Below are 19108 nucleotides of genomic sequence, written 5' to 3'. Positions count from 1 at the left end.
AGCATTCTAGGTTTTCTAAAGAGCAAGCACAGCAATGGCTTTTCCTTTTGTGATTATCTCTCACTGACTGGATCTTCATAAAGTACTTCTGAACAGAGTAGGAAGGCAGAAGTGTCCCACTCATTTGGCTGTGTATACATATAAGCGTCAGCTATTTAGCTCTGTATACAACATGGGATTTCCAGATATGCATGTAATGCCTGATTAAACTTTGTTTAGATTCCATTTAGACACATTCCAGATGCATAAAAACAAAAGATGTACAATGCCTTAAGCAGCCCATAAATTATGTGATTTCTCCTTCCTTCCATCTCAGGAAAGAAAATCGCTTGATTCCCCCATCAATACAGTCTGTGTTGATGGGGGAATCCCTCCCGTGGTGCTATTGTGTTATGCCGGCAGGGAACCTTTCCGGCCAGCAGAACACAAAAATTACTGTTAGCAGCTAAAGCCACTGGCAGTAATTGCATGTAGGAAAAAAAAAATCTAACCGACTGATTGTACCCAAGTTGATCAATGGATCGACTTGGGTATAACCATCCTACCCATAGATGGATCCAATCTTAACCCTTCCCTGCTAAACAGGTGTAGATTCGATCCATCTATGGCCAACTTTAGTTTCTGTAGCCACAGCCTGATTAGAAATGCCTGTTCCCTGCCAGCATACTGTAGAAGAGGATTCTTGCTCTCAGTGTGGAAATAGTGGTCTCCCAGCAGTGGTCCAACACCTCCCTGTTGAGTCAGACCTATAGCTCTGCAATCAGCAAAGTGCATATTCCCCGGTAATTGAAGACAACTAGCTCTGACTCGGCATGGGGCATGTCAGACATCTGTAGGGAGGCGGGTATACAGGTGGAATAGTTTAATTTGTTTTACTTGACTATAAAAATAAAAGAAAAATGTCCTCACATATAATAGATATTTTAGCTGACATGTATGCAGGCATACAAAATGTGTTAAATGAAAAGAACTCGGTTTAGATACCGGAGGCATTTTTGCTGAGAACTCAGGATTACATGTGGTTATACAGTCAGATGTGCTCCGATCTCACAGCCTCCCCCAAGGTATACACAGGAACTGCTGCGCTGACTGATGATCAGAGAACAAGTACGGGATGGGAAGGGTGTGATCAGCAACATCCACTTCTCCATTTTTTTTTTTTTTCTGTGTCTCTCTGGTTCACATGTACATTGTATTATGTTCTCTTACTTTCAGGAAGAAGCTTGCTTTAAACTTTTTCTTCCCTTTTTACAGTCTGTAGTCAATATGATAAATGAGCTTCAGGAGCAAATGTGCCAACTGCAGCTGGAGATCAGTAGTAAGATCCAGGAGAGGGAGGAGACCCAGACTAGTCTGTCTGACTTGACCGAGCCACTCCATGTCGATGTGATTGAACTGATAGAACCTACACAGCCCATGAAGTGCCCGGGTTGTGAGGGGAAGGATGTACGAGAAGTATTGTGCACCTTGCATGAGACGTGGGGTGTGTACTAATTTTGCTGCAAGTAACCATGGATCAAAATGGCAGACAGACAGTGCCCCATCATTAGTGTCGGTGGAAGGAATAGTGCCCCATCATTCGTGTCGGTGGAAGGAATAGTGCCCCATCATTCGTGTCGGTGGAAGGAATAGTGCCCCTTCATTGGTGTTAGTGGAAGGAATTGTGTCCCATCATTGGTGTCAGTGGGAGGAATAGTGCCCCATCATTAGTATCAGTGGAAGGAATAGTGCCCCATCATTAGTATCAGTGGAAGGAATAGTGCCCCATCATTGGTGTCAGTGAGAGGAATAGTGCCCCATCATTGGTGTCGGTGAGAGGAATAGTGCCCCATCATTGGTGTCGGTGGGAGGAATAGTTCCCCGTTATTGGTGTCGGTGGAAGGAATAGTTCCCCGTTATTGGTGTCGGTGGAAGGAATAGTTCCCCGTTATTGGTGTCGGTGGAAGGAATAGTTCCCCGTTATTGGTGTCGGTGGAAGGAATAGTTCCCCGTTATTGGTGTCGGTGGAAGGAATAGTTCCCCGTTATTGGTGTCGGTGGAAGGAATAGTTCCCCGTTATTGGTGTCGGTGGAAGGAATAGTTCCCCGTTATTGGTGTCGGTGGAAGGAATAGTTCCCCGTTATTGGTGTCGGTGGAAGGAATAGTTCCCCGTTATTGGTGTCGGTGGAAGGAATAGTTCCCCGTTATTGGTGTCGGTGGAAGGAATAGTTCCCCGTTATTGGTGTCGGTGGGAGGAATAGTGCCCTATTGTTGGTGTCAGTGGTGGTAACTATGCCCCACTGTTGCTGATGGGGGAAATAATGTGCCAAGGGCCAGCTAAAAGCAAGCAAAAGGCCGCAGTTTGGAGACCACTGTAATAGGGGAACCCAGCTATGAGAACTCACTTATGTTCTGGTCTTCTGACGTGGAGATTCAAACTGTTGATGGAAAATGTCATTGCTGGAGATTGAGAAGTCTAGGAAACTGGTGATTCCACCAAATGGTATTCAGATGAATTGCGTACATGAACCTTCCACCATATTTACTTTGTAATGGAAGATCTGTAATCAATCATGCTAGTCTACATCAGGCAAATGAGCATGTTTTACTTACTCTATATAGGGGGAAGGGGAAGCAAGGTGGATTTGATTTAAATCATATTGATTTATATCACTAGTGAAAAGGCTCAATTAAACCATAATTTTTAAAGAGCAACTGTCATCTCTGTCCCGCAGCGGCTCCTCCTCTGACCCGCTGACTCTGAGGAGGGACACCCCATTCCCATCCAATCCGAGACAGGAACAGGGGCGGGCTGACGCTATTGCCTGGGGGCCCCATGAGTTGTCCGCCCCTGCTTCTACCCTGAGTTCCTTTCCCACAAATTTAGAAGAGTGCTTCAAAACTGAATCAATGAATCAGTTCTGTGTATATCATTAACAAAGAAATGTAAGCTCAATGATTATTCTTTATCCTTTTTATATAAAAAAAAAAAGCAGGTAAGTGGAGGCCCGCTAACAGGCGCTGCCATGATGGATCTAAAATGACAGTTGCCCTTTAAATGTAAAGAATCCGACTCATTCTTGCTGGTAGTTAGAATATTTGCAAACCAAATGAAGGTTTCCTTTCTAGAATAATAAGTTATCAGGTTAGTAAAACAGCGATATCAGAACTGATTTTAGTACTTTTACTCACATTCATCTAATATTATGTTGTGTTGATTTAGTTAATGTATTTGGAATGTCATTGCAACTTACTAACTGTGTGATTTTATTGGATTTTTAAACTCTGTAAAGGTGCCTTACTTAAAAAAGGAAATGACTATGCTTTAATTTCTTTTACACCTGTTAATTTTTTAACTTGTGAGTTTTTAACACTTTTTACAACATATAAAGTATATAAGGATGATAAAAATACTTGCCCTTACTGTGATCTTGGCTGTTAGTGACAAGTTGGACACAACAGAACTAAAGTGCTTACACAGCACAGCGCCCCTGTATGAGTAGGTTAAGCAGTCAATAGTATGGTGCATGGATCTTGCCCCCTGGTGCAGAATGCACTGCCTAGATCCTTTTTGAAAACAGAAGGTATCTACATGTCTTGCTTCCACTGAAAATCCCCCCAAATATAAGGTTCATTCCTTATATTTAAGCAGGGTATACATACACCGAAATGTGGACTTTATAGCAGGAACAAGCCAAATTTTATGGGTGTACTGCTGTCTGTTCAGCAAGAGCTGGTCTAATGAAGGTTCATGCTGGAAAACCAGCATTTGATCAGCATTTGCAGCAAAGGGCTGCAACCCTGATCTGTGTATTCTGATGAGGGGGAAGCCCACGCTTTAAAAATGCAATGGTGCGGCAGGGGAGGTCCCCCTGTGTCCACATCACTCACGTAGATGCAGGGACCTGTCAGTGTTGGGGTTTTTTATTTATTTTTTTTTCCACTCAACCCACTGGTTTGAATGAAAAAGGCTGTGCATCTATACCCTGACAGTGGTCAGAGCTTTACCATGGTTTCCATACAATGCACTGGCGATGGCCAACAAGACTGGACCAGCCTAACTCTATAAAGTTAGGCTGTATCTGTACTAAACACCAGCAGTTTCCGATGCAGTTGGCTCCAAATCGCTATCATGAATTGAATGATATTTGTGATGGGAGTGATTTATGCCAATACATTATGTTCTTAAAAGATTCTGCTGTGCTTTGTAATGGTTTATTATATGATTTTTTGGGCCTGGCTAACTTGCCTGGTTATACTTCTAAATAATTATACTGATTACAGTTCTAATGACTAAGATCTCAAGGTTGGAATGAGGAGGTGGGAGCTGCAATTCATTCAACCTTCTACCCAGAGGCGGGCTGACCATTCGGGCACTTTGACACTGCCCGAGGGCTCAGGGTCAATAGGGGGCCCCATGAGATGCCCCTGGTACCTTTCATAGGCTTTTTTGGGCGTAGTTTGAGTGTGGGAAAGGACACAAGGGCCCCATGATCCCCTATTGACCATGGGCCCCATGAGTTGCCCTTCCTGCCGTCTTGGGGTGCCCCACGGTGGCGGAACGCCGGGGCCTGGTCACAAGTGCAACCTTTGCAACCCTGGTAGTTCCGCCATTTCTTCTGAATGACTCTGAGGAGGGACACCCCATTCCCATCCGATCCGAGACAGGAACAGGGGCGGGCTGACCCTATTGCCCAGGGGCCCCATGAGTTTTCAGTCCGCCCCTGCTTCTACCCTGAGTTCCTTTCCCACAAATCTATAAGAGTGCTTCAAAACTGAATCAATGAATCAGTTCTGTGGATATCATTAACAAAGAAATGTAAGCTCAATGATTATTCTTTATCCTTTTTATATTAAAAAAAAAACCACATAAGAATAATAATACCTTTTACACAGTAAAGACAGTGGGAGCCTTGGGACCTGCAGTTTGTCAACAACTTCAGGCCTGAATGTTGCTCTAGCATGACATACAGGTGGAGTTCTAATGCTGAAGATTCCAATGTTATGGTGTTTTCAGGCATCTATCTTCAGCTTTAAATGTCAATTTTTGTTGTATTCAGAACCTTGTCTTTCCTCCGGGGTGGTTCTTCTGCACTTGAAGTAGGCCTAGAGCTACACATGGACTTGCCGAGACATCTGCTCTATTCTTCCATATACTCCCGTGATCATGCAGAGTTGAGTGGGAAAGCTTCTTATCAGTGAATAGCATCAGATTCAAGTGTGGACAGGCCAACTTCATGTGAACCATGTGATGACGTTTGGAGTTTACTGCATGAGTTTGTCAGTGTGTCAGTGAGCATTCAAAGTTCTGCACCTGTGCGGTGTGGCCGGGTGTGAGTGTCTTGCCTCTAATCATGGCCTATTTATCCTGGTCCTTTTCACAGATGCTGCTACAAGAACTGAAAGGCCTCAAAATAAAAGTGGAAGAACTGGAAAACGAGAGGGCACAATATGAATGGAAACTCAAAGCAACAAAGGTGGGTCAAATGTTTCGTTGTCTTTAGCTGATGGCAGTGCTGCGTTAACACTTCAATCCTTTTCATTTCTTTAACATGTACAGCTCCATTCTTTGCCATCTTTATAACTACCGGTATTTTGCTATTATAAAACGTATTCACATCTGTGCACTGTTCTAACACATAATTCCAATAGCATGGTGTTAGGCAGAGAAGTCAAGTTCTTCCTTGACACTAGAGATGAGGGGGAATGGTTCACACAAACATTGTTCACATCAGATTGTCCATTCAAAATGGGACTGGTAAGGATTCAAAACTATTGGTTTACCTGTCATGGAGTTAAAAACCTAGTATAGTTCAAATAAGGGCAGTTATCTGATTAGGGGCTATATCCCAGGGCTTCAAACATGAAATGGCCTATGAAGATTAGTGAATGTGGACATTGGCTGTGGAAGTGAACTGTTTAAAAGGTCTGAAGAACTAACATTCTAGTCCATTTTTAGGCAAGCAAACAATCCACCAAAAACAGATTTTGGGACCAGATTTGACAGGTCACTGGTGGAGTAAATATTCATAGATTTGGTCTTCCCTATTTGTCACATTTTTTTTACCTTGCCTGTGTTCCCTCATCTCACTTATAAGTGCTCATAAGGCTGATGTGTTGTCTACTGGTTGTTTTAATTTCCATTCTATCAACAGTGGTGTCCTACCATCCTTTTTCCCCCTGAATATTTACATTCTTATTAGGGTCTGGTTGGTCTACAGAGTGAACCTTCCAAGTGCTTTGCCAGTAGACCATGGTTAACCCTCATATCTGTAGTGCTCATGTGCAGTACTATGTATTTGCTTTTTTCCAGGAATGTATTATTTGCAAGACCATGCTAAATATACTGAATTAGACTGGAAACCAAACTGCCTTGTATTCCATATTTAACATAACATTCTTTTTTAGGCTGAAATTGCACAACTACAGGAACAACTGGCATTGAAAGATGCTGAAATAGAACGTCTGCAGAGTCAGATAACTTCAAGAACTGCTGCACAAAATGAATCCTCAGAAAGAGGTACATAATATACATTTTTCTAACTACCTTTCATAATTATTATGATCGCCTAAAACACATTGTTCCTCAATGTGCTTTTATTAGTAATGAAACTTTTATTGGATTCTGCATTTATTGGTCATTTGTTTGATTGCTTTTATGACTTTTACTATAGTTTTTATTTGGGTTTTTTTCCGCGTATAAATTTTGATAAAGCAGAGTTTTCCGCAGAATCTTTTTTTCGCTTATTTTGGATAGAGTTAGGGATTTTGTTAGGTTTTTTTTTTTTATTATGTCCTCATTGGAGAGATTTCACTACACTACCTGTTTTGGAGACACAGCAGAAGATGAGAGGAAAATCCTTAAAAATGAAGGACAGTATTTTTCTTTTGACAATTGTTACTGGAAGAATTGTCCCTATTGGGTGATCTACTTTTTACACCTGTATGGAGACACACATGACAAGAAAACCCTTCCTTGTTTCCAGTAGGAAAAAAATGTCAGGCATTGCAGTTTTACATAGAACCCCAGTCCTCTCTGTTTAGGCAGGGCCTAGCCATGCCTCATACTTCACAAACTGGCAGGAAAAAATTAATAAAGGAGTAAAAATTGACTAATTTTTTTTTTAGGGGGGGAAAAAAAAGCAAAATGAGGACTTCTCCAAGAAACTTAAAAACATTTAAAAACCATTAAAAATGTATTTGAGTATACTTTGTTTACCAAGTGGTGGAATTTTCCTTTTATATCGAAAGTCAATGGAAGAGTTTAGGTTAATCTGGATTAGAAGGTCAGGAATTATATTGCTTAGCCTATTAGCGGTTTTAAAAGGTACAGATTGAAGACACATTAACTCAAGACATTTAGTTGAGAAGTTTCCCTTCATTGCTATATTGCCAGTCTAATAAGGTGCTTAGGACTATGTGGCTAGTGACTAATTTACTGATATTTACTGATGAACTAAAAATTGGCTGCATCCAATATTAAGGTCAGAAATCACCCTAACAAATTGTTTATCCAGGTTTAGTTAAAAATGTCTTAACTAGGGATCCTAGCTAATTTTAAGATAACGTGTTTCATCTCTAAGTAGGGATCTGAAGGTAGGGATTGTCCCTTTTTTTAAAAGTGGACCTGACATGAAAATGGAAGGTCCTCTTCGTTTTGTAGCTAAAGAAAAAATGTAACATCTGAAAAAGACTTATACTTCCCTTACACCCTGATTTCTCATGAGCTTGCTTAGGTACGGGTGATGCCAGTGGGCCTTCTTCCAGGATGCACAAGTTCCCAAATTTCACAAATCATGCCAGTGTGGTGCTGGAGCAAATTCTCACAAGATTTGGGATCTTCAGTTTCTCCAAGACTCCAGAAGAAGGCCCAGTGATGTCACCTTCGCCTACACCTTTACCTTCCGGAAGCAGAAAGAATGCTGAGTGTAAAGTGAGTAACTTCAAATTTATTTTTTACGTGTTTTTTATTTTTAATTTTTTTCCGTTTTTTTAACTCAGCATTTCTTATTCAGTAGTTGATGTGCTACAAAAGAAGTAGACCTTGCACTTTTATGAAAAGTTTGCTTTAAAGAAGAACTGAACTCGGTTGTGCCAAAAAAAGGGCATGTAGAGGTCAAAAGACTGGTCACCAGGATTGCCTATGGTCTCCCAGCAGTTGACTTTTTCCCCACTACTGACTTGCCATGTCTTGTTCTGGTATAGGAAAAGAAAAAGCGCTTCTAAGTGCAGTGTGTAAAAGATTTATTATGCACAAGGAATAAAAACATTTACTAGGAAGCAGTAAAAACAAGCTTATCAGTCACCATAGGTGACGCCAAGGTATCCTCCTGTGAGAGATGTAATCCTCAACGCTGCTTCATCCAGCAGTGCGGAACGGTGGATGGCTGCCAGGAGCTTCTGGAGCCAGTCTGGAATGCAACTGGAAGTGATGTCAATGGGACGTAGCACGTTGCATTCCAGGCTGGCTCCAGAAGCTCCTGATGGCCATTCACCACTCTACACTGGTACTCGGAGAGGCGTTAGAAGATTACATCTCTCATAGGAGGATACATTGGCGTCATCTATTGGGACTGTTGAGCTCATTTTTACTTCTATCTAGTAAGCGTTTTATTCCTTGTGCATAATAAATCTTTTTTTACATACTGCACATAGAAGCGCCTTCCCTTTTCTTAAATCTCTGTCAGAGCCTGCTTCTCTCATACAGAGTGCACTATGGATGTCTGCTTTTTTATAATGCCCTATGGATTTTCCATTTACCGTGATTTGCAATATATACTCTCAGATTTCAGAAAGTCTTCTAAACCAGAGCGCCCTACACATCCTTCTATTTGCTGCATGTCTTGTTCTGCACTGTCCCTTTTGTGGAAGCGGCCATCTTGGTAGAGGAAGGGCTTTGCTTCCTTATGTCACAGCCTCCAGAAAAGAGAACCGCGAGCAGCACAGTAGTGATCTCACCACATCTCGCTCCTAATCTCCTAAGACTAGCAGTCAGAGGCTGCAGTGCCTTTTACATCTCGCAGTGCAGATATAGAGCTATGGGGATGCAAGGACAGGAGTGCCTAAGCATACTTGATATGCCAGATAAAAGTTAAATCTTTCAGGATACTGCTTTGGCAATAGTAACACTTCTAGATGTTGCCTATAACATGTCAATCTTCACTTTTTGAGTTAAGTTCCACTTTAAAGCCCAACTTGGGGCAAAAAAAGAGTTTTCCCATGCAGTCGAGCTGTGCCCACACTGGGAGGGTCATCCGCTCGTTTTGCTTTCGTTCCACCAGAAAACAGTGTTCCCCCACGGTCCAATGGTGGACTGTTCCTGGTCTATGGAGTCTGCTCTGGGCTTGATGTCAGGAACAGTTCGCAACGCAAGACTGCTGGAGCACAGGGGTGCTTGACCGGTATTGTTCTGGGAGAATCGGAGGATTAGGTAAGTAGATCTTCCTTCTCCTCTCCCCTAGACGAAAATGAGCAGTTAACCCATGCAGTGCGGGCGCAGCACCACTACATGGGGAAAACGTTTGTTTGTTTTTTGCCTGGAGATGGGCTTTAAGTGCTGCTCTTCAACTTTCTAAAGTGTGTTCTAAACAATCTAATAAGAGATCATATACGAAGAGTGAGCATTACATGAATGTAACTTTGCACCATTTTGCTTTCTTTACCTTCCCCCATCAAATAGAAGAAGTATTTAGGAGGAGGATAAAAGAGAAACGTAAGCAATTGTTGTTTTTCATTCTTTTCTAGCACTATTGTTTGTAATGCTACATTGTTTCATGTCATTGATTGCAAAGTTACTAGCAGCAAGCAGACAGCTAACATCGTCTCAGTGCTTCCGTCTGTCTACCCTGGCTTGCCCTGAATCTGCTAAATCACTTAATTAATTGTTGGTTGCATTAATGGCGTGGTTTTCAGACACTGGAGTGGGAAGACTGCCTGGTTGCTGTATATGTTGCCTGCTGGTTGGGTGGTGATTGTCATTTTGCAGTTTACTAAAGGCATTTTTTTAATTTGCAGAGGCGTTTAATAATACGATGTGCAGTTGCCCATAGCAACATCTCAGTTGGACTAATCACATCTGTGAATGATGATCTGATATATGGGGAAATGGCAGATCATTGCTGAAGGCATTGTGTGGCCTTTATGCAATAGGAGAGAACTAATTGCAGAATCCCATTTTTAGCTCTGAGCCATGTAATGCAGATGGATCTACGATGAATAGATTTTCAGGTTCTGATTGGTAGTTATCAGTGATTACATTTTCTCATGCATTATCTTATTAAATAAAGACCATCAGATTCATTTAACAGTTAGATGCTTGCCTTATTTTGTTATGCAATGTCTAAAACTTAAACTCCTGGAATTTTTTGTTTTGCACACTTACAGTGGTCCAGCTTGGCATGGTGTAAGTATGAAAATCTCACACCTGATGGACCAAAGGGGAAGCTGACAATCACTTTAGCAGTCAGTGCTACTCCAGTGATAGTCATGATCTTCCAGGTCCTGCTCAGGTTCTATGAGATTGGCTTCCCCTCTGCATACAAGCCACAGGGGGTTGCTTGCTCTGCACTGCCACCATTCGTAGCCGTGTGTGTGTATATGTGTGTGTGTGTGTGTGTATCAGGGGCGGACTGACAACTCATGGGGCCCCCGGGCAATAGGGGATCATGGGGCCCCTGTGTCCTTGGCCAAACTCAAAAAAGCCTATGAAAAAGGTACCAGGGGTATCTCATGGGGCCCCCTACTGACCTCGGGCAGTGCCCGAGTTTCCAAATGGTCAGTCCGCCCCTGGTGTGTGTGTGTGTGTGTGTGTGTGTGTGTGTGTGTGTATACACAGGGTGTTTTCTGATTGGAAGAGGTGGAGATTGTGACATCACAGCTCCACCTCATCCAGCCAGAGAACACCTTATATTAATTGAAAAAAATATACAAGTTGTTCTATGAATGGTGGCAGTGCCCAGAGAGCGTTCCCCAGTGATAAGTGTGTAGAAGGGAAGCTGCTTGCATTGAACACAAGGAGGACCTGGAAGACCATAGCTATCGCTGTAGTAGTGCCAACAACTACAGTGATTGTCATCTATGATCTTCCCCAGTGGTCCATCAAATCTGAGATGCGCGTTCTTACACCGTGCCAAGCTGGACCAATGTAAGCATACAATACAAATAATTCCTGGAATTCAGCTTTAAAAATAAACTATATTTACATCCACACTCGTACTTCCTGTACTATTTGAAAAATGTAAGTCCTATGTAGAGCTAGTTGACCATTTTTACCTTTCTGGAAAAGTTATTATTATTATACAGGATTTATATAGTGCCAACGGTTTGCTCAGCGCTTTACATTATAGTGGGAGACAATACAGTTCAATACAAGAGGGATTAGAGGGCCCTGCTCCTAGGAGCTTACAATCTAGGAGGGTGGGGTGAGTGGTACAGTAGGTAGTCACTGTGGGGGATGGAGTGGTTGGAAGAGTAGAGGATACCAGAATTAGCAGAGGGCGGTATAGGCTTCCCTGAAGAGAGAGGTTTTTGGTGAACGCCGAAAGGCAAGTAGAGTAGGTGATAATCTGATAGATTGGGGTAGGGAGCTCCAGAGGATGAGTGGCGCCCTGGAGAAGTCTTGGAGATGAGCATGGGAGGAGGACATAAGGGAGCTAGAGAGTAAGAGGTCTTGCGAGGAGCGGAGTGTACGGTTTGGGTGATATTTAGAGATAAGGTCGGTTATGTAAGTTGGGGCAGTGTTGTGGATGGCTTTATATGTCATTGTCAGAGTTTTGAATTTTATCCGTTGGGCAACTGGGAGCCAGTGGAGGGATTGGCAGAGAGGGATGGCGGATACAGAACGGTTAGTGAGGTGGATGAGTCTGGCAGCAGCGTTCATGATAGACTGGAGGGGGGATAGTCTACGATGAGGTAGGCCAATGAGGAGGGAGTTACAGTAGTCGAGGCGAGATATGACAAGGGAGTGAATGAGTTGCTTAGCGGTTTCCAGGGTTAGGAACAGTCGTATCTTGGAGATGTTGTGGAGGTGAAGTCTACATGATTTTGTCAGCGATTAGATCTGGGGCTGGAAGGACAGATGGGAGTCTAGGATTACCACTAGTACCCTGGCGTGAGGGGATGGACTGAGGATGGTGTTAGCGATTTGTTTTGGTGAAGTCAGTAGGGGTAGCGCGGGCAGAGGGGAATACTAGGAGCTCAGTTTTGGAGAGGTTGAGTTTGAGGGAGTGGAGTGCCATCCAGGCCGATATGTCGCTTAGTAGGCTAGCGATATGGGTGGAAACTGAAGGGGTGAGGTGAGGGGTAGACAGATAGATTTGCGTGTCATCAGCATAGAGATGGTAGTTGAAGCCATGGGAGTTTATCAAGTGACCAAGGGAGGAGGTGTAGATGGAGAAGAGAAGGGGTCAAAGGACAGAACCTTGGGGGACCCCTACAGAGAGAGGGAGTGAGGAGGAGGTGGCAGCGTTCTAGTTCCTTTTTAAAAGGTCTGTCCACCCCAAAGGAATATTTTAGTAATAAATGTTGTCTGGTGAGCTGAGTCACCAGGTAGCCTCTTATATTGAATCCAGCATCTCGATCTTCCTGCCATAGTTCCTCACTCTTTACCTACTCAGTTTCAGGTCTTCTCTTGTTGCAACACAAGTGTTCAAATGTAACAAGAAAAAGAGGACCTGCTTTGTAACCGCAGCACATGTACAAGTTGAAGAAATTGTGTTGTGATGTCAACGATTTAACTTTCCAGAACCCACCAAATTTGGGCAGACTGACACTTGAAGACTGTTCTTTAAAGCAGATTTGACTTGCTGTAATTCTATATCCTCAAAGGGCTGGCAATGCATAGGCTACCTCCAGCATTGTGTAGCCTCATAGAAGACATGGCTTAACTTTTTGGAATCTTAAAAAGAAAAAAAAAAAAAATTGTGTTTGCCTAATCTGATATCTTTGTCCGCACTGCTGTTTCCACTACAGGGAAGATTGCCATAGGAACCATTGTGTTGTTGGGTTTATGCAACTGGATTTAATTTTTATGGAGGTCTAATTTTGCACACCTGGATTGGATTTTTGTAAAGTCTAGAAGTATTGACAGTGATGGTATTCCATATTCTTTTGATATAAAAAGAATAGCTGTACATCTAGAACAGTTTCCTTTAAATGCCTCCTAACCTTCCAAGACTCAAATTTCATCTGTATGTATATATAGCAGCTTGGTTGGGATTTATCTTTAACCTTTTCATTGGTTTAAATTGGCCTAATACTACGTTTCGAGCCATAGTGCTATTATGGTTTTTCTTGGTTTTCCCAAATTTTAGTATAGTCTAATTTTGATTAAGCTTGTACATTCAGCAAACCCTGCATGTGATTTGGTTTGGATTGGATGTGCGTTTCTTGCCTACCATCTGCCTGGTAGAAAATACCTTGGTAAGTCCACCCAATACTGATATCTTAATTATAGATGAATGGTGGCAGGTGTTAGCATTTGATTGCCAACATTATTTTAATTTGTCACTGCTTCAATGTCTTAACCCCACATATGCTTTGATACAAGAAATTTGTGCTTTCCTCAGAGCTAATTGTGAGAGAGTATAATTTCTTCCATTAAATTCACTAAAATGTATTAATATTTGTAACCAACAGATCAAGAGATCCAGAGGTTAAAGTTGGGAATGGAGACCCTGTTGGCAGCAAACGAAGAGAAGGTGAGTTGGATTAAAGTCTAAAACCAGATGAAACTTCTATTTTCTTTTTTAAATTAAAGTGGGGAAAATGTAAAATTTCTGTCTGTGACCCCACTATGGGCATGTCCCCTCACTTTCGGTCCAGATGATGGTGTTAGACAGATCAGGAAGAGAAAGCATGCGTGTGAACTCTCTGGAACTGGCCCCAGGGACTCCAGCCAATCGGCCGTTCACTCGAAGTGGCCCAACAGTTGGTTGACTGGAGGGGTAACTCTACTCACATTGTCATTGCCCACTTGTAGTTCACATATCACGCTTGCCCATTTGTTGCTCCTGTATTGTCACGAATGCACATATTTTATCTATGTACTTGTCACGTACCTGGTGATGATGGCCAATGGAGAGAGGGCTTCCCTTGCGGCTAAGTTCCAGACTGCTCTGAGAGTGGGACGGCAGGAGTCTGGCCCAAAGTTGCACAGGTCGCCTGTAGGCGTGCTGGTTGGTGGTTCACTCAGAAGCACAGCTGGTGCACAGAGATAGGTCTGCAGACAGGAGGCACCTGTGCGTGGTATGCAAGCCCTTCTGGGATTTAGATGTTTACTGGGTAGTCTGTTCAAGCCAAGGTCAGGTACCAGGTGGGAATCAGAGCGGACGTAGTCAGATGGGTTAGCCGAGGTCATACACAGAGGAGTCAGAGGGAGAGTATCCATAAGCCAAGTTGAGGTCAGATCAGGGGTAAAGCAAAAAAGACAGGTCCAGGAGCAAGCTGAGTCGGTAACAAGAAATCACAGGTCAGAATCACAGGAACCGGGCACGGGGAGCTAGAGATCACCCATCAACTTGAGGAAATGATGAGCCTCCTTTTTATAAAGGCCTTCTGGCACCACACTGAGGCTAATGAGTACTACTGCGGCCATGCAGAGTACTGGCAGAAATGCCAGATCTTCCAGAACTTCTGCTGTGGACAGGACCCTGACAGTATTGCTGCCATTGCCTACATGTCCAAATGTCATCACAATTGCCCATTTTATCAATGTATTATCATGAATGCCCTACTGTTTGTGTATTAATACCACTGCCCATGTATTGTCACCATTGAATGTCTATTGCCACCATTGCCCATATATTACCACCATTGCCTCTGTGTCACCCACATTTGTTGCCCTTGCCTTGCCACAGTTGTCATTGTGTTACCAACCTATTGCCCCTGTTGCCAGTTTGCTGCACACATATTGCTTGACCTGTGTGTTGTCTTCATATTTCCATATTTGCTCATATGTTGCCACAGTTTAGGCTCATCAGTTTAGATCATCATTGAAAAGGGCTCTAACCAAAATGAATGATTTTGCAGAAAGTGTTATTTTTTTCTGAGTGAACATTTGTATGTCCAAGTGCTCTTTTCATGTGATGGTCGAAATCCATGGACTTTTTTTCAACCCAGCTATGTAGTTATGTCAACAGAATCCTTTTAAATTGTAATAGAGACCAGTCTCTTGGCAGCCATGGAGTAAGGAAGGACGTGGCGTCGACTTTCGCAGAAATTGTCCCATGGAAACTTTTAAGCAATAAAGCATCAAAGTGTTCTAAATTCAGGAATAAATGTTCTCATTGGTTCCTTTTACAGCATCCTCTGTACACTTGTTGCTCACTGTTTTTACTTTTATTGTAACTTATTGCACCACTTCTGTCTATAAAAGGTCTCTAATAATGACCTAATGAGTTTAAAGCCCAACTCCAACCATATGTGAAAACTGGAGGGACAGCAAAGTAGTGGTGTCACATTGGCTTTCATATTGTAACCTGCTCTACAGAAATTACATTTGGACTTGGACTGGTTATGCCACTTTTTTTGTTTTGTTTAGTGTTTTTTTGGGGGGGTTTTATTGTGGGAGGGTGCATGTGATCAGCACATGGCCAATTAGCACTGTCCAGACAGAGAGTCAAGGGTCATGCAGCCTCATAGGACAGGCAGAGGAGAATGAAAATCCTCCCAAGTTTTACCAGTGCTCGGACGGACACTGGTTGAAGTCACAAGACTGCTATATACTGCTGATGAGAAGATGTATTTAGCAGTTTATATTTACAAAAATAATTGCATTTCCATGCTTCTGTGTACTGTGAGAGACCAGATATAGTGAATACAGAATTCTGGGTTTAGTAACACTTTAATTCTATAAATAATGCAAATATTCTGAGGTAACCCATAGAATTGTATAGTCCCTGTGAAGGTGCCTAGATTTTACAAATACACCATGAAGACCGCTTTTAAGGTAAAATTTGGCCCTGGGCAAGGTAGAAGTTTTGGCCACCCCACTCCTTGAAAAGGCATTGATAAGGATTGCAGTAGGCATGGGGAATGCTTCCCATCGCTACTGGTAGGTACTTGACTACACCGCGTTCATCAATTGTGGTATTCCCCTGGTTTACTGCAAGAGAATCATGGTTGTGGTTGGGCCCCCTGGGCATCCACTGGACCCTACACACTCATGTCTAGGTTGCCTTGTGATTAATCTGCTAATGGATCCAAAGACTGGCTAGACAGGTGGACATTGCCTATTATAAGTGGGGGGGGGGGGGTTGATTGAAGGGTTTCTATAAAATTTTTGGTAGAAAATTAAATTTATTATCTAAATACAATATGGGTCTGGAATACTGTATTTAATATAAACACTACTTATATTCTTGCCAGGACCTGCGAATAGAAGAACTTACACTGCTACTAAATCAGTACAGACGGGTGAAAAACTTTGTAATGGCGACACATGGTAAGTGATGGGAACTCAGAGGATAGTTTTTAAACTTGTGAAAATATTTATTGAAAAATGTCTTACATAAGGAGCAACATAATAAAATAAACGAAATGAACAAGAACACTGCTACATCAACGTAGGGAACGGTGAATGTGTCCAACAAAGTTTACTCAAGTTGTGTAGGTAGGCAGATATAAAAGAAGAATTTCAAACATGGCATATTTTTACATAATTACAATGGTCCAGCTTGGACCAATGTAACTATGTATATACCATACCTGATGCATGCCCCTGGAAGCTGGAAATCAGTGAAGTTTATACTGCTAATCCAGTGTTTTTCACTAGCTTCTGGGTCCAATGCTGAGCGGTTGGCCTGATGCATTCTGAACACTGGAAGTTGGCTGCTCCACACTGGCGCCATTTGGAGAATGCTTTGCATTGAAAAGAGGTTTGCACTGGTTGGAAGAGGTATAAAGTGTTGACGTTACCTCTCCACCTCATCCAATCATTCTTCTAAACAAGGAAGGTAAAATATTATCAGGTTAACCTTTTTGCAAAAAAATTTAAATTTAATGATGTGTTTAATGAATAATATTTCCTTACTTTGTCTTTGATCAGCTTTAGAGTTGTTCAGCTTTAAAGTTTCTCTATCTGACTTTGTACTGGTGTCCTGCAATCCCCATGCAGCAAAATGCAGCAATACTGCTGCTTTCTACTAAATGCCCGACTGGGACGTATATAAATTTCTGCATTTTACATGCTTGAGCTGCTAAGGTACACATTTAATATATTCCTATGAGGCTTTTAATTACACCAGTTGAACTTCCACTGGTGCCTGGCAAAAGTTGCTAATACCCCTAGTAATACTGAGCCTGGATGGATCACAGCTTGTGAAATACTTCCTTTTGTTCCTCAGCTTTGCACGAAACAGTCTGCCTAGTTCAGGAACACTTTCCACATGGTATTCCAGCCACACAAAAGTCATGTGAGTGTTTTTCTTGCTTGCTGCTGAGCTGTAAGATTTTTGCCATCCAAGACTATTAATGATCGAGAATTCTACACTAGTCAAAGCTATTCCGTAAAATGTATCTGGTGACCCTGCTTGCACACAATAATTACATATTCTACATAACATACAGGCCAGTCCCTTTTTAAAATATACAAAACTCCTGTCTATGACTTCATACTTTGATTTTGGAATGTGTTCCCATGTCGTAGTTGAAATATATCATGTGTTTTGATGGTTATGTTGTAGCATTGCTAAGCAACCTAGGGAAGTGTTTTAATGGCTTTTCCAGGCTGTAAGACATGATCTATGAGCAATTAATTCTATAATATTCTATCTATTAGAGTTTTGCCTGTTGTCCTATGGTGGTGTTTTCCTTGTCATTTCCCTTCTTCATGGTGGACGTTTTTATAATTTTGCTTAAAATGGAACAGAAGCTGTGCGTGCATTTTATTGGGGATAAATATGTAAAAACTTTGATTTAAAAAAAAAAACTTTACATAAAGTTTCAATTAAAAGTTCCTAAAGTGGGCTGGGAATTTGTTCTAGAAGACAGCTTCTGTAACGCAACTTTGAGACTCCTTTCCTCATATGGCAGTAGACTGCCGCTTACATAACTGCTCTAAAAAGTGGCAAACTGTCATTTGTCAAATATTGTCATAATTTGTGATGTTTATAAATAATAAAATAAGTAAGGAAGTAAAAAACAAAACAAGAAACCCATGTTATACAAGGATGGAGTGTGACATGGCTTTGTTGTATGTAAAAAAAACAAAACAAAAAAAAAACCCAGGTATAAAATGGTACTGTATATCCACTTGCAGGGGCGGACTGACCATTTAGAAACTTGGGCACTGCCCAAGGGCCCGGGGTCAGTAGGGGACCCCATGAGATGCCCCTGGTACCTTTTTTCATAGGCTTTTTTGAGTTTGATTAAGGACACAGGGGCCCCATGATCCCCTATTGCCTGGGGGCCCCATGAGTTGTCAGTCCGCCCCTGTCCACTTGCTGATGTACATCTTGGATCTTCAAGTGGTTGTACTGATGAAGCCTGCAGCTGCGGGCATCATCCCGGTACCGTTATATAGTGCCAACAGTCGGCTTTCTTGTAATAGCAATCGAAGTGGCTCAATCACCATTACAAGCAGCGGGAGGGGATGTAACCACCTCCACCCGAGCCCCCCATCCCCACCCCTTTCGCATTCTCAACGGAAGTTGATCATAGTCATGGAGTTGCACAAAGACCGTTTCGGCTGACATCACTTCCGGTTTACTCAGAAATACACGGCGCCATTTAAAAAAACAAAGAGCATTCATACATTTTTTTTTTTTTTTTTTTTTTTTTTTTTTTTTTTTTTTGGCATTCAACCATTCCCACACCACTATTGTATTCTGCCGGCGGAGAGCCTTTCCTCCTGGAAAAAATACAATGACCAGTGTTGCTAGCTATAGTAAGCGTACTGATCACTTTGGGAAAAACCCTACAGCCTGGTTGTACGCAAGTCCATTGATGTTTTCCACTATTGCAGTGCGATTTAGGATCGCTGGCAGAAGCACAGTGATTCTGCCTGAGATCCCAAAACACTATGTGAATGGGACCTTAAGGACAACATAGATTATATCCCTGACTTACAGACAACCGTTTAAAAGGAAGCATTTTCAAATCTGTATGAGACATAAACTAATCAAAATATTGA

The 19108-nt window shown here is 42.1% G+C and overlaps 1 protein-coding gene across 13 annotated transcripts in view; it reads left to right on the top strand.

The window, feature by feature from the left end:
- PPFIBP2 (PPFIB scaffold protein 2) overlaps nt 1–19108 on the top strand; it is a 297974-nt gene that overhangs the window by 221251 nt on the left and 57615 nt on the right. For 9 of the 13 annotated variants that reach the window (XM_089675856.1, XM_089675855.1, XM_089675859.1 and 6 more), the window contains 6 exons: nt 1255–1446; nt 5364–5456; nt 6388–6499; nt 9659–9691; nt 13615–13676; nt 16345–16420. In XM_089675856.1, coding sequence (XP_089531982.1) covers nt 1255–1446; nt 5364–5456; nt 6388–6499; nt 9659–9691; nt 13615–13676; nt 16345–16420 — 568 coding nt within the window. The remainder of the gene's footprint in view (nt 1–1254; nt 1447–5363; nt 5457–6387; nt 6500–9658; nt 9692–13614; nt 13677–16344; nt 16421–19108) is intronic. The other 4 variants (XM_089675861.1, XM_089675868.1, XM_089675858.1 and 1 more) reach the window with 3 other exon arrangements.

The sequence above is a fragment of the Staurois parvus genome, unplaced genomic scaffold, assembly GCF_062004578.1.
Source record: "Staurois parvus isolate SC_StPar_1 unplaced genomic scaffold, SC_StPar_1.0 ptg000159l, whole genome shotgun sequence".
Classification (NCBI taxonomy): Eukaryota; Metazoa; Chordata; class Amphibia; order Anura; family Ranidae; genus Staurois; species Staurois parvus.
This window is presented reverse-complemented; position numbering and strand designations above follow the sequence as displayed.